This window comes from Nothobranchius furzeri, chromosome 2 (assembly GCF_043380555.1).
Source record: "Nothobranchius furzeri strain GRZ-AD chromosome 2, NfurGRZ-RIMD1, whole genome shotgun sequence".
Classification (NCBI taxonomy): Eukaryota; Metazoa; Chordata; class Actinopteri; order Cyprinodontiformes; family Nothobranchiidae; genus Nothobranchius; species Nothobranchius furzeri.
In genome coordinates, this window is record NC_091742.1 from 28,147,852 (window position 1) to 28,163,619 (window position 15,768).

General features: G+C 46.3%; 2 protein-coding genes across 5 annotated transcripts in view; both read left to right on the plus strand.

Annotated features, from left to right (window-relative positions):
- The first annotated feature begins 20 nt into the window (after positions 1 to 20).
- ephx1 (epoxide hydrolase 1, microsomal (xenobiotic)) lies at positions 21 to 14,209 on the plus strand. 4 transcript variants are annotated; one of them, XM_054734061.2, is made up of 10 exons: positions 21 to 743; positions 6,795 to 7,000; positions 7,075 to 7,255; positions 11,746 to 11,964; positions 12,197 to 12,326; positions 12,470 to 12,684; positions 12,850 to 12,958; positions 13,062 to 13,184; positions 13,324 to 13,369; positions 14,021 to 14,209. In XM_054734061.2, the coding sequence occupies exons 1-10, from the start codon at positions 641 to 643 to the stop codon at positions 14,087 to 14,089; spliced, it is 1,401 nt and encodes a 466-aa protein (XP_054590036.1). In that variant the 5' UTR covers positions 21 to 640; the 3' UTR covers positions 14,090 to 14,209. The 4 variants fall into 4 exon arrangements, with proteins under 4 accessions (XP_054590036.1, XP_054590035.1, XP_054590037.1 ...); XM_054734060.2 differs by having other exon boundaries at positions 13,324 to 14,162; XM_054734062.2 differs by having other exon boundaries at positions 21 to 2,386; positions 13,324 to 14,161.
- A 1,506-nt stretch (positions 14,210 to 15,715) lies between these two features.
- Positions 15,716 to 15,768, plus strand: part of LOC107396036 (transcription factor 24) — a 12,390-nt gene continuing 12,337 nt past the window's right edge. The window contains exon 1 of the mRNA XM_054734059.2: positions 15,716 to 15,768. This exon is cut by the window's right edge and continues 231 nt beyond it. The gene's annotated coding sequence lies outside the window, so the exon portion shown is untranslated.

Consider the following 15,768-nt stretch of genomic DNA (forward strand, 5'->3'; position numbering starts at 1 on the left):
CGCCTCCGCACAGCCCAAACTTTCCGCACCGCGCACCTAGGAAATTTTCCAACCACGCGGACGGTCGAACACGGAAAAACATGGCGGTCTGGCGAGAAGTAGTATGGCAGAGGGTCGTAAATACAGACATTTGTATGATTCAGCTCTCAGAGATCACCGTGATCAACATGTTGTAAATAATTCTTGGAGAGAAATAGCTCGCACTGTCGGAAAAGACGAGGACGCTGTTAAAAATGCTGGAAAAACACGAGGGACCGATGTGTGAAGCCAAGGAAGGGGAACAAACGGAAAAGCGGTGATCCCGGTGGAAACAAGAACACTCCGCCAATTCTAAAAGAGCGGAGTTGGCTCTCAACTTTCATTAACAACTATTATAAACAACAGTCATTTCTACTTCTATGGTGTAGTGTTGGATGCATGCCGTAGAGCTCCATGCTGCCCCCTACAGTTTGGGAGAATATTGGCTCACCGCAGAGACGAGCCGCATGAACCATAAACGCTGCGAGTTGTGAAGCGCGTTCCATCCGCGAGCCGCATCACCAAGCGGAAAGTGAATGTGTCAAGCATAAACCAAGCTGAACACACACACACACACCCACACACACACACACACACACACCCACCCACCTCAAGAGCTCTTATGTTGGTCCAGCTCCATTATGCTCCTGACGCTGGGACAGATCCACATCCAGCCAGGAGCAGTGCGGAGCCGCATGGGGCCAGAGTCCAACTGAAGTCTACAGGTAACGGCTATAACTGGAATGTGTTGCAGCTTCTCCACAGCCGCCGAGCAGGTAAACCTCACTCGTCAGGATCGTTTTCTTCTACTGTCAGGACACGGAAGTGTTCACAGGGAAAGAAGGAGCTCTGTCTGAGGGAACAGTTTGATTTCAGTTCATGTAAAATATTATTCATATACATTATGAAGGATAATTACCAGGATGCAGGAAACTGCGTCACCTTCATTAAGATTTTCTTGTGGGGGAGGATCTTCACCAGGAAGCTGTAACTGCTAAGGAAGCACTGAGAGAAGATGCGTTCCCTCCAGAGTTCGTGCATGCTGCATGCATCTTGTATAGATCCTAACACCAGTTATGTGATTCAGCTTTTTCTCCACTGACATGATTACTTACTGGGTACACATTAGATGAGGAACATGCGTCGATGACTGAGACCTTCACTAAAAAGATTCACCAGGAACAAAACATTTAGGATTTTTTTATTTTTTTGCACAAGATGGCCGCACTAACTGGGAAACACAGCTGTACACTACTTTCAGACACAATGCCGCTCATTGTGTGTGCAGACTGCTTTGGGTCATGCCATAAACTAAACCGCTTATGTTGAGTCGCATCAGAAAACATTCCTGACTCGGTTCCAGGAGCCCCATGTTACGTCTGGACTCAATCCTGTCAAGGTCCTGGCCCCCAAACTCCAGATGGATCAGTTATGAAATGTTCTCAGCCCTACTCCCAGTCTGGCATGTGCACGTTAGTAAAGTAATGGGTTAGTGGACATGCTGGGAAACCGTGATGATCCACCGTAGACTTATGATCAAGCATTAATACGTCCATGTGCTGCTGCTTCATGAGAGGAAATGGAACCAGGAGCAGAAGTCCTTATGAATTATACTCGGATAAGTTTAATCCATAACACATTTTTTCTCCATTAATCATGCTTTGTTCAGTTGAATTCGGTTCATTTATATTCTGTAGGTACAGAAAGTAATCAGACCTCCGTGGATTTTTCCACTCTTTCTTAAACAGCAGCCATTTGCTATGTAGAGAATTAAACACTGGAATCAACTCTGTTGGAGATTCCGAAAAATGACCAATCAGATTAACCTATGAGGCTTAGATCATGTATAAATATCCCGGATACTTATTTGAAATAACAGGGAGTCGTAGTAGTAGTGGTACAAGAAAGTAGTAGAGTGTGGAAAGTGGTCAGTGCGTCCTCCAGCAGTCTAAGCCTATAGCAGCATAACTACAGAGAGAACTCTGGATAATCTATCCTATTTAGATGTAGGCATGTTGGAGGCAGGGCAAGGGAGAGCCGTCTTTACCGACTGTACACTCCACCTCCCTCTACTCCCCCACTTGTCCAGATCTAGGCTAACGTCAGATTTTAACCATAGGCCCTATCAAATAAAAATGTTTTGATGCTATTGTAGCTGTCAGTTGTTTATTTCAAACACTTTGAAGAATTTCCAGCTGGGGGCACTGTTGTCTAATCAGTAGCTGACTGATCCTGTGTGAAACCAGAAGTTGCTCATTAGTTCATAGGAAACACGGCTGTGTTGGCAAAGAAAGACTTTCTGCAAGGAAACACGCCCTGGCTGAGCTAGGAGAGGGAACTTTGCCTCAAACAAACCATCAGAATGGAGGTACATGTTTAAGAAATGTTTGGACATTAATATTGAGTTTATTTTGACCGTGCACTGATGTGTGTTGGCTGGTTTGTGTGCCCAGCCCGGAGATTCTGTGTTGTGTGACACAGCATCCCAATAGCATCTGATATTTGCAGCCCCTGGGAAAGCGGCGCGAGGTACATGATTTACTGCTCCTGTGATTAAGATGTGTTATTTTTTGTTTTTGGGTTGCCGTAACCATTGTTCATTTAACCGTTTGTACCGTTTTCACGGTCTGATGGTTGACCTCATCAACAGAAGTAATTTCAGTTGAACAGAAATAAAATCTCTGCACCAGTCGAGGCTCTCTCATCGCTTTTCCCTTCCTTCAATCCCGGGACTGCTACACCTAGTCTTAAAAGTAGACAAGGTGTCTGCCTCACGGACTAAAGCTGGGAGCTGGTTCCACAAGAGAGGAGCCTGATAACTAAAAGATCTGCCTCCCATCCTAATTTTAGATATTCTGGGAACCACCAGTAAACCTGCAGTCTGAGAGCGAAGTGCTCGGTTAGGAACGTGTGGAACAATCAGGTCACTGATGCATGATGGAGCTTGATTATTAAGAGCTTTATATGTGAGAAGAAGGATCTTAAAATCTATTCTGAATTTAGATATTGGTCTATAATTCATTGGGTCATCTGGATCCAGAGGAGGTTTCTTAAGTAGAGGTTTGATTACAGCAACCTTAAAGTCCTTCGGGTCAGTCCTCCTCCAGGAGGGGGTCGTCCCATTCAGGTCAACGCCGCCCTCGCCCTGACCATTATTCATCGAGCCGCGACCATGCTGGCAACAACCCTTCTGCTCCAAGGTCACGAGCTGGGTCCAGTAGCATGTCTCTTTATGACCTGTGCTCCATTCTGAGATCTGTCCATTGTGATTAGGTGGGCGCCACGCCAAGGGATAAGGACCTTCTGCTCATCTCTTCTGCAGCCCAGAGCGCATGACCTCCTCCACCTACAGCTCCTCCTGACTTCATGATATCTGACACGGCTAAGCCTTCTTTGCAGCCTTCTCTACAGCGGCCGTATGACCCCGGTGCTGGAGAACTAGCGTTCCTCATCAACTTACCGATCGCATCCCTGAAGGACATCTACCAACTGAAGGACTTGGTAACTGGGTGGATGGATCACATCAGGTTGCAAACGCAGCATGTGGACCCCATTTCTGCGGGACAAGACGGCAAGCTTCTGTGGTATTTGGGGTGATGAGGAAGGGTTCTAAATGTCCTATAACAGTCACCCCCCCCCTCCCCCGATTACACGTCATACACAGTGTTGGTCTGCGCTGGTTGGTCAACACACCTGACGATTCACGACTCATTGGTCTGCATTGGTGAGGTCTCTCTGTACTACTTATACCCTGCTGACTACGAGGCTACTGTAGAGCTGTCTCCTTTCTATGACAACATCTCCTTTGCTCTGTCCTCTGTGACTTGTCCCTGGACCTCTTCCGACTCTGTTCCCTTCCCAATGTTTAAACTGCTGTATGTCACTCGGACTGGCGTACGCACACTTCTGTCACTTCTTGACCTCGTTCTGTGGTTTGGAGAGACGACTGGACAGCGTTCTGGAGCACAGGGTCCCCTTCGTTCCTCCAGGGCATCCACCTTCACCTTGAGTGCAGAACTCGGGATCTCCCTCATTCTCTGTTCTGTGGCTCAAGTTATGCAAGTTCTCAGTTTTGAATGCATTGGAGTGCGCCTGGATGTAATTCATGTCCTGGTCTACTAGTTAGGATTACAAACAGACTCGGTTGGCTTTGATAATGATGATGATGATACTGTGGGCTTCTGGAAATCGGAGGTGACGCACGTTTATCGCCGCTAAAAGCTGTTAAAACTAAGAAAAATTGTTCTTTTAATTTTTATACAAATTTTACTCATTTTTGTACTTTTTATAGTTTTATATAACCATTTAGTCTAACTTTAGTGGAACATGCACATATCCGTAGTGATTAACACTAACGTTAATTAGGCATCTTACACGTTTTTGATCATTTTCCCTATAACTTTTCATTTTTTATTAGTACTTTGATTTACAACATGTACCACATTTAATCCATATTTTTATGGAATTTTACTTTTTATTGAATACTTTTATATTTTATGGATAATCCACTTACAAACAATACAACCTTCAAACAAGGCACTGCACTGAGAGACACAGGATAAATACAGCAACTTAAAATGCAAAGCAAAAGAAAAAAATCGCGTAAGCATTCTATAAACGAAGTAACGACGAAACAACATCTGGAAATGAAGATAAAATCACTAAGAATCAATTAAAATGACTAGAGAACAGTAAAGCCACAAACTCTAACAATGACACTTGCATGGGTATGATGCTGTAAAACGGTGAGTATTCAGTTTGGCGTTTAAAGCCTCAGTCGAGCAGGCCCGTTTAACATCAATTGGATGCACGTTTCAAAGAAGCGGTGCAAGATGGTGCCGTTACGTAAACCCCTTCAGTACATCACAGAAATGTCACCTGAAGGTATAGGGAGCCTAAGGCCTAGTCCACACGTAGCCGTTTTTTTTTTAAAAACGAATATCCGCCCCTCCAAAAACTTGCATCCACACCACCTCGTTTTAAAACACAACTCTGTCCACACGTACCCGGATAAATACGTTGTTAAGGACATGCCAGACCTGTAGGCGGCAGTACTTCCCCCGTTCTTAACCTCGTCCTTCGTCTGTGGTCTTCCGCAAGGAGCAGTAATTCCTCTTGCAAAAACAAACAAGCAGAAAGCGCTTGAACGATTGATAAAGCGAGCGCAGCTCTGAGGGCATCCATGCTGTCGGCTAGTGTAAACACAGGTCGCACACGTGATATCAGCATTTTTTGTCGCGGAAAGTGACGTTGCGGACCTTAAAACTCCGGTTTTGTCTGTCCACACGCAGACACCCAAAACGGAGAAAACGCAGATCTTCACTTTGGCCGGAGTTTTTAAAAAGATCCGTTTTCGTGTGAAAAAACTCCGTTTTCGTGTGGATGACAGGCCAAAACGTAGAAAAATATCTACGTTTTGCAGATCCCCGGCTACGTGTGGACAGGGCCTTAGACTCCTCCCCTTCCGGTCGGCTCACGGGTCCCCGGAAGAACGAAAAAATGAATGCAAGTCAACGGGGCTAAAACGCTATTTTCTAACCCGCCTTGCCTCACGCCCTGGATCACACATATGTTGTACTGTAATTTATATAAAAAGTAAGGATGGGTGTTTCGACCCCGCCAGTCACGTACTTTGAGATTTATCAGCTTGTAAAGGTTAGTAATTAGCATGACTACACGCCAGATCTCCTCCCCCCCTAGCGTAGCTGCTACTCATCACATGACCAGATGTATGGTGGTTCCTTCCTCCTGTGGGAAGTTTGCTGAACTTACAGCCATTTTCCCTCAGTTTCCTCCGTGTCTGGTTCGATGACGTCACATTCACGAAGCACATTTGTAGTCCTGGACTCATTTTCACACAAAACCTAAAATAATGTCCCCCGTTCAAAAATAAACACTTTCTTGGTATCAAAATGCGTCTTTAAAATTCACGGACATCGTACGTGAAATCCACGGCACAAAACAAGCGGAATTAGAAAATAGCGTTTTAGCCCCGTTGACTTGTGTTCATGTTGTCGTTCTTTCGGGGACCCGTGGTCCGGAAGTAGGTGGGCGTGAATTAGGCTCCCTATAGGGATCCTCCCTCTCGGCCACTGGGGAGAGCTCCAACAGAGACTTTTCCAAATCAAAACATGATGGCAAAACCATTGGCATGATCCCTCTGAGTGACTGGGTTTGCTGGTGTTGGATTGAGAAGAGCAGAGTGGTGCCTGGCAGGCAGCTGGTTACAATGCTGCTCTTCTTCTCCAGGGCGCTGTCCACTCGTCTTCTAGTGGGCGACTGTGGCACAGGAGTTAAGCGCTCACCCCGCAATCGAAAAGTTGCAGGTTCGAGCCCCGCTCAGTCTGTCGCTGTCGTTGTGTCCTTGGGCAAGACACTTAACCCACCCTGCCTGCTGGTGGTGGTCGGAGGGACCGGTGGCGCCAGTGCTCGGCAGCCTCGCCTCTGTCAGTGCGCCCCAGGGCAGCTGTGGCTACATCGTAGCTCATCCCCATCAGTGTGTGAATGTGTGTGTGAATGGGTGAATGACTGTGTTGTAAAGCGCCTTGGGGGGTTCCAGGACTCTAGAAGGCGCTATATCAAAAACAGACCATTTACCACTCTTGCATAGCAGCATTGGTCACATTTCATGACTATTTATAGATACAGAAAATAGAACCAATCCCCTCACATGTCTGTAGAGTATGTGATGAATGAATGATTCTCTGGTAACTGTTATAATACTATAATATGCTACAATAATGCAGTTTCTTTATTGATTCTTGTCCTTATTACAGTTGCTGCCATCTGCAAAGACATGATGCTGATATTAGTGCTGGTTGCTCTGATTGCTGGAGGACTGATAACCTTCCTGCTTCAGAGGAGTGGAGACCAGGTTCTGAAGACTGAGGATGGCTGGTGGGGGGCCGGAGACCACTGTGAAACTCAGGAAGACGTGACTATCTGGCCCTTTGAAGTTACCACCAGTGATGAAGAGCTTGAGGTTTGTTTCCATTGATGGTTAATCCCAAAACACCATGTTCTTCTGACTCAGCAATTGTTCTATACTTCTCTCAGGATTTGTACCGAAGGATAGACCAGACGCGTCCAGTCCTCTCACTGGAGAATAGCCAGTTTCATTATGGCTTCAACTCCCACTACTTGAAGAAGGTTGTCTCTTACTGGAGACATGATTTTGACTGGAGGAGACAAGTGACCAGACTGAACCAGTACCCCCATTTTAAAACCAGGATTGAAGGTGGGAGTGCTTGGCTGATGCACTCTCTAAAATCTCACTGAAATGGTAATCGGGGTTCGGTGTCAACTGAGATAATAATCTCAAACAATTTACAAAAACTTAAATCAAGTACAAAAATGTACTGGGTAAAAAATTGAAAATAACATAAGAAATGTAGATCAACAGATTTACCACTGTACCAGCCTACCTCTACACAGATGGTTGGCATAGTTCCTATAGAAAGTATTCCACCATTAAAACTGCATCTAAACATGCTAGCGCCTCAGGAACATGACACGGCTAAAGCCTGGTTCATGCTTCTCCGTCAGCTCCGCAAGGGACAGACACGCACGGATTGACGGAAGCGTGTTGCTCTCATACTTCTCCGTCTCCTGGAGAGTGTTGCAAAGCAATTGCCCGGCAGGACAGCAGAGGGCGTAGCGCTGTTCTGTGGTATCCTGTCATGTATCGGTCCAAGATAGTGTGTTTATATTGTGTTTTTTGTGTATATAAGAGACTTTTAACACGGACATATTTGTCTCTCATTCTCCTCCACCTCTTCATGCGCTCCCCACCTCTAAACCCACGTTTCCTGTCATTTCCGTCCACAAATAAAACGCTTGCTGCACATCTTTTCACTCCTCCAGTCACGGGAGGATGAAACGTTCATATTTTTAGAGTTTTGTCGCGAGGTATTCTTCAAGCTTCTCCGAGTCTGCCGCTAGTTAAACTCTGCTCTCTTTGCAATGGCGGCGCTGTAAACAACAGCGGCGTCCTGACCAATCACAAGCTTGCGTAATCCGTCTCGTTCGACGGATGTTTAAAAAAGTAGGCTCGACTCCGTACGTACTTGCAGGCCTGCCGGAACCCTACGCAAGGACGGATAATGGCGTTGCGTGTCTCCGCACTGACGCAGACGGAGAAGCATAAATCAGGCTTAACTCATGTCCACTAGTACAAGTGACATTTTCCTTGTCACATCCCTAGCTAGGAATATGCCTTTGCATTTGAAGCCAACCCTTGAGATTGTGACGCATGCCTTCGCGCTGACCAGGTCAAATGATTGCTGGGCTGGGGAAGGCCTCAGTGGTAAGGATGCAGTTGGGAGAAGGGTGTGGCTGCAGACCTGCAGACTGCAAATTCACGCTTCTACTGTTTTTGAGACAGGGCTGCTACGTTTCATAGCAATGCTGCAAGATTCCACTCCAGCATTAACATACACAAACCCTTCAGTTTCACAAGATTCAACCATTTTTGCATGAACGAGGTATTGCGTCAAAACAAAGTATCAAAGTGAGGCATTGGCTCTTTTAAAGTGTTCGCCCATGTGCAAAATAAATAAAACATGAGCAGTATAACAGCTCTAAAAAATATAAGAAATGACGCAATGGTAACTATTACGTAGCAACTGTCACTAACAAAACTGACCTTCGGCATTTCAGAATAACCACATCCAACCCAATAAGTGCTCATGAACAACCAGTCAGTAACCTTTTTATTAAGAACAAATGTAAACTTGAGTGATGAAAGACATAAATTCAATTGAAATATATTCGCTAACAGTGGAGCAGACTAGAACACTGAATCTCTAGGCTGACATGGAACTGTCCATGGTGATGAACCAAAGTGACCCATTCACCACAGCGGTTTGGTGCGCCTTGGTTGCGGTGCTTGCTGGCCGAGATGGTGCAGCTCACCCACTGTACCCTCAACATTCTCATGGTCTTCATGGAAGGGGGATGATGGGACAAGAGCATCTGAGAAGGGATCGGGCACCTCAGGGACAGATCGGTGAGAAACGCATGGGTCCTCATCAGCAGTTGTGGAGAACAGGCCGCATAAACTCAGCTTGTGGTCAGCTGAATCTTCCTCCAAAGCCGATTGTTGAATTAGACTACAGATGTATTTTAGGTTTTAATTATGATCAGTAAGATGTGATGATTCTATATAAATATAGAGTATCAACCTGACTGATCTTTGAACGTTTAACCAGAAGAATTAGGATTCTTTGTTTATTCAGGGATCGCAACACACTTCGTATTAATTCAGACAGTCAAGTTTATAACAAGTAAGAAATTTATTTTCTAAACGATTAAAAACACGACAACTGGGAAACTCTAAGTGACGAATGAATCTAAGTGGATGGAATGTGAGGCGTGATGATGTGTGAGTGTGATGTCATCAGAACCCTCGTATCAGAAGAAAATGAGTTCTGAGTGGGATTGAATTTGGTCAGCATTAAACTAGAAGGTTGATTTCTAATAAAACGGCATCAGACGCAATCTGTCGTGTCCACGTACCCTTTCGGAGGCCCCCGGGGTAGATCCGGAATGTGTTGAAGTCCGTGGACTCCAAGGCACCGTGGTCCGTAGGAGAAACCGCAGCACCACTAGACCGGTCTTCGGGTTGTCTTGAAAGCCACCTTTTCAATGATTTGGGGCAGAAAAGGGAGGAGAGAGATAGGTCGGTAGTTCTCCACATGATTTGGAGGAAGAGATGGTTTTTTAGCAGCGGTTTAACCTGAGCATGCTTGAGAGAGATGGGAAATGTACCGGATGCCAGTGAAGCATTGATCACATGTGTGACTGCTGCAGCTACTGTAGGAGCAATAGCTTGGAGCAGCTTAGTCGGAATGGGGTCCAGTGGGCATGTAGTAGGGCGGCTGCACGTGAGAAGCTTGGACACACAGTTCTCAGTGAGAGGGGGAAAATAGTAAAATGAAGCAGCAGGGCTTGAGATGGTTGGGCTAGAAGGAGTTTGTGGTAGCGAATGTTCAGGAGTGACCAGTTGAGTAAACTGTTTGCTTATAGCTGCCACTTGTGAAGAATGAGGCAAAGGTGTCAGCTGATAGATTGTTGGTAGGAGGTGGAGATGGAGGGTTGAGAAACGGCTCGTTCACAGCCCCTGATTGCACTTATTGATTTCAGTTGGCCCAGTCCGGAGCTACTAGACATCAGGATTACTCACAGAGGAGTTTCCTTCTCTTTCCCAGTGGAAGATGGTGCAAATCAAAAGTTTAAGAAGACAAAAACAAGCACTAACAGACGCTGGTACATGCCTACATTCACGTCAACCTCATGCACACATAAAGAAGAAGAAAAGATCTTTTCTATAGCGCCCCAAGATAAAAATCACGAGGTGCTTCAGAAAAACAAAAAATGTGAAATATAAAAAGAAATTAGAAAATGATTAAAAATATATTTAACATGAGCAACAAATAGACAATTATGATTTAAAATGTAAAGAAAGAGAGTCAACAGGAAAGAGGGAAATCAGTGGATCCTGAGGAAGGTGGAATTGGTAGAGAGAGCAGAACAAGGAGAGGATGATGAAGGTCACACAAAAGCCTGAACAGGTGAGTTTAAAGGAGACCACTGAGTCCACTGATCTCAGGCTCAGGGGGAGAGAGGTCCAGAGTCTGGGGACCACAGCAGCAAATGATCTGTCACCTTTGGTCTTTAGCCTGGTGCTGCACAACCAGTAGGCTTTGGTCACTGGACCTCAGGGACCTGCTGGGTCCCTAAAGCTTCCAATCACATTTGAGTCAGTTTGACACTTAAAGCAACAGAAAGACGGTCCGGAGCGCAGGGTGGGTGTTTTGCAAACCTGCAGGAAATATCAACTACAGTTATCCAGAAAGTCGTAAAGGGTTTCTGGAAAGGTTTCTAGGTTGTTCGCATAGTACTTTTAGTGATAAGAGTTAAAGAATGGGATCTGAAAGGTTAGAAATAGCGACAAAGTCACCAAGTTGACAACACTGTTGGGAGTTGCACTCGATTCACAACTCGGAATAAACCACGAGGGAGGAGCAAATGATTGGCTTATTTTTTTATTTTTTTATTTTTTTTAATCGTTCAAACCCAGATCATAAATGTGATTAAAATTTGATTAAATGAGCAGCCCTACTGTAAAGGTACTGTCCCGGTAAGAAAGGTGATCCTGTAAAGGTACTGTCCCGGTAAGAACAGTGACCCTGTAAAGGTACTGTCCCGGTAAGAAAGGTGATCCTGTAAAGGTACTGTCCCGGTAAGAACAGTGACCCTGTAAAGGTACTGTCCCGGTAAGAACAGTGACCCTGTAAAGGTACTGTCCCGGTAAGAAAGGTGACCCTGTAAAGGTACTGTCCCGGTAAGAAAGGTGGCCCTGTAAAGGTACTGTCCCTGTAAGAAAGGTGACCCTGTAAAGGTACTGTCCCGGTAAGAAAGGTGACCCTGTAAAGGTACTGTCCCGGTAAGAAAGGTGACCCTGTAAAGGTACTGTCCCGGTAAGAAAGGTGACCCTGTAAAGGTACTGTCCCGGTAAGAAAGGTGACCCTGTAAAGGTACTGTCCCGGTAAGAAATGTGACCCTGTAAAGGTACTGTCCCGTAACGGTACTCTCCCCGTAAGGGAAGTGGTGTGTCTGTAAAGTTGCTGTGCAGACATTCTTTCTTGTAATTCTTCAGACTGAATCATCATTTTTATCGAAGATGTTTCCAGTGATGGGCTGACTGTTATTTAAACTTCTCTCCAGGCATTGATCTCCATTACATCCACGTGAAGCCCAAGAAGGTCCCTGAGGGGACGAAAGCTGTTCCCTTGATAATGGTTCATGGTTGGCCCGGCTCCTTCTATGAGTTCTATGGAATGATCCCTCTCTTAACTGAAATGTCTGACTCGACAGACCTTGTGTTTGAGGTGGTGTGTCCCTCCATACCAGGCTATGGTTTCTCTGAGGCTCCACATAAGACAGGTGAGCCAGTAAGTTGGTATCAGCTCATTCTTGACCTCTATCTTCTGAAGAAATATCAGTAAATTATCAAAACAAAACTTGTGTTACTTCAGTAACTGTTTCCCTGTGGGAAGAAATACCTGTTTTTGTCAAGGGAAACGACAAAAACAAGCAGAAGAATCACCTCTATCTTCATCTGTTATAAAGCTGATCTGATTTGAGCTGCTTGATGTCGAACTGCACACTTGGGCAGGTTTTGATTCCGTTTGTGCTGCCCGCATTTTCCACAAGCTGATGAGACGTCTGGGCTACCAGCAGTTCTACGCTCACGGGGGAGACTGGGGCTGGTTGGTTACCTCCAACATGGCCCAGCTAGAGCCCAGGTACGACCCATACGTTTCTCTCAGAATGATAAAGGGGGTCAAACTAAGGTTACTCATTGGGTGCTTGGATTTAATGGTTTTCGTGATTGCTCGATCACCACATTAAGATGTCTCTCGTTGACTTGGCCTTTTCCTTTCCTCAGGATCATTAAAGGCCTGCATGTAAACTTTGCACCACCTTCCACACTTGGGCTGCCTTTGGCTTTATCCCTCATGTTTGGCTGGTGGTTTCCCAGGCTGTTTGGCTTCACTGACATGGACATTCAGCGCCTCTATCCTTGCATGGAGAAGCTGGTGAAGGAATCTGTCGCAGAGTCTGGCTACATGCACATCCAGGCCACCAAACCAGACACAGTTGGTAAGAACTGGGCCAGACGCTCCTCTAGGTTTCGACATGTATCTGGTATGAAAATGAACCAAATGTTTGGTGGTTTGGACCTCGTAAGGGGTCACAGTTTTCTTTGCTACTTTAACAAAACTTCATTTGAGAACTGGTTTTCACTCGGTTCTGCTTTCCATTCAGGTCGGGCGCTGAATGACTCCCCTGTGGGTCTGGCTGCCTACATCCTGGAAAAGTTCTCCACGTGGACCTGTCATGATTTCAGGGACTTGGAGGACGGGGGACTGACCAGGTGAAAAAGCAGGTTCAGGAGCTTCAGAAGACTCGGTGTTTTAGCAACTTTTGGAAGTTTGTCCTGGTTTGTTTTCTGACCAAAGCGATCACGTTTGATGCAGGAAGTTCACACTTGATGACCTGCTGACTAACGTGATGATTTACTGGACCTCTGGTTGCATCGTCTCGTCCATGAGGTTTTACAAGGAAAACTTTGGTAAAGGTCTGGACCAGCCCCACTCCAAGTGAGTGACACAGCAGACATTTAACTGTCTGAACATGTGGTGAGAGATGAGTCGGAGTATTTAGTTTGGCGCTCAATGCTTCTTTGGTGACATTTTTGAGAGGATTCTGTTGACGCAGTGTCTTCATTCTCTAATTCAGGATGCCGGTCCACGTCCCCACCGGCTTCGCCTGCTTCCCCAATGAGGTGATGCATTCGCCCAAACTGTGGGTCAAACAGAAATACCATAACCTGGTTGCCTTTTCGCCCATGGCTTGTGGAGGGCATTTTGCGGCGATGGAGGAGCCCCAGCTGATGGCAGAGGACTTACAGAAGTTTATAAAAACCATTGAGAAGAAAACAAAGCAGCCGTAGAGTTTGGTTTGGCTGCAAACCTATTTCCTGAGTTTGTAGGGTTTCGCAGTGGCGTGTTAGCCAGCGTTTTACCAGCTGATTGAGATGATGTTTCCTTTTTGAAAGCAGAAGTTGTTATTGGAGGCATCCTGCCACAGATCAGGAGCAGGCTTCAGACCACCAAAGGGAGACATTTGATCCAGTGTGGGAGATCCACGGTTCTGTCAGTCTCATAGTGTTAGGGGATTGTTTCTGATTGAAACAGTCGATGGTCTGTTCCTGCTGCAGAGGTAAAAACCACGAGTTTAAATATGTGTCCACATTTCAACCATGTCACAGTTTCTTAGAAAGCATTTAAAACAGGAAACACAGAAATATAATTCATTACTCGGATTGCATCATCACCTTAGCCGGTCAGTAGTGTGTAACGGCGCTCGCTGCGTTCAGACTTTAACGCGAGCATCAATATCAGACCGATGGTGGAATGTTCTCTTCTCTACGCAGGGCTACAGTGACTCAGAACCACCTGCATGGAGATTATGTTCCTGGGCCTTCACAACGCTGATTAACTAACTGCTGTGCGAAGGTGTATTGATACCTGAGCCTGTGTGGGAATCTGATCTGTCAACAACATAAAATCCACAATAAACGAATGATTGAATTAATTGAATTTATTTATTTATCTTTGAACCAATTTTCACCATCAGTCAAGGTGGTCTTTGTATCTGCGATCTCATTCTTTTGGTCACCAGCCAAAACTTGTGACCAAAGGTCGTCGTCGTCTTCCTCCGCTTATCCGGGTCGGGGTCACGGGGGCAGCATCCCAACTAGGGAGCTCCAGACCGTCCTCTCCCCGGCCACCTCCACCAGCTCCTCCGGCAGGACCCCAAGGCGTTCCCGGACCAGATTGGAGATGTAACCTCTCCAACGTGTCCTGGGTCGACCCGGGGGCCTCCTGCCGGCAGGACATGCCTGAAACACCTCCCCAGGGAGGTGTCCAGGAGGCATCCTGACCAGATGCCCAAACCACCTCAACTGGCTCCTTTCGATCCGGAGAAGCAGCGGTTCTACTCCGAGTCCCTCCCGAATGTCCGAGCTCCTCACCCTATCTCTAAGGCTGAGCCCGGCCACCCTACGGAGGAAACTCATTTCGGCCGCTTGTATCCGCGATCTCGTTCTTTCGGTCATTACCCAAAGCTCATGACCATAGGTGAGGATTGGGACGTAGATCGACCGGTAAATCGAGAGCCTGGCTTTCTGGCTCAGCTCCCTCTTCCCCACGACAGATCGGCTCAGCGTCCGCATCACTGCAGACGCCGAACCAATCCGCCTGTCGATCTCCCGATCCCTCCTACCCTCACTCGTGAACAAGACCCCGAGATACTTAAACTCCTCCACTTGAGGTAGGACCTCTCCCCCGACCCGGAGGTGGCAAGCCACCCTTTCCCGGTCGAGAACCATGGTCTCAGATTTGGAGGTGCTGATCCCTGGATTAACTAAAGTACCTAGTTTCATCATCAAATATTAAAGGTTCAATAATATTGATAATCCATCTTTTTATGGAATATTACATTTTATTGAAGACCTTTTATATTCTATAATTTATGAAAAGTACCTATTTACATGTTACAGGGTCCTCGCTTTGATGTATAGACGAGTACACACACACACACACACACACACACACACTCACATTCTAAACAAACATGCATCCAGCTGTTTCACAGCACTGAGTTTCTCAAGACCCCTTGCTCCCCTGACTAGGATGTGATCCCAGCACTGCTCTCCCCCAGGTCCGACTGCCTGACCCCCCCAGTACCGAGTGCCTGCCTACTTGACAGTCAAACAAGCAGGGGAGGATCAGGATGACCGGTCGGCAAAGATAAGGACAACATGAAGATCCCTGCATTACCTCACCCGATTAGGAAATGAGCGCTCGAGGGTGTGGGGGGTGTAGGACAGAAGGTGAGCATGGGAGGAACCGAGATGCAGCCGGTCTGCTGTTGAATCGGTTCCTGCAGAAGAACTGTAGAGACAAGGAATCCTCTCGGCTACAACAGGAAGTCTTCAACCAGAGCAGACCAGAAGAAAGGACATCAGGCTGTGGTTTCGGGCTTGAAGTTCTACTAGAAGGTTCATTCTGTTCTAACAGCTTCCTGTTCTCAGAAGGAAACATCAGCCATTAATAAACAGGTTGAGTTTATATTGGGGTCCTGAGGGGAAGCTGCAGCTGCCTGCCTCTGATCCACAAC

Excerpts from the sequence above, each read along its gene's own strand:
- ephx1 (XM_054734060.2), top strand. The coding sequence starts at position 641 with ATGTTGGTCCAGCTCCATTATGCTCCTGACGCTGGGACAGATCCACAT. Across the intron at positions 11,965-12,196 it reads TGAGGCTCCACATAAGACAG|GTTTTGATTCCGTTTGTGCT; the intron begins GTGAGCCAGTAA and ends ACACTTGGGCAG. Across the intron at positions 12,327-12,469 it reads ATGGCCCAGCTAGAGCCCAG|GATCATTAAAGGCCTGCATG; the intron begins GTACGACCCATA and ends TCCTTTCCTCAG.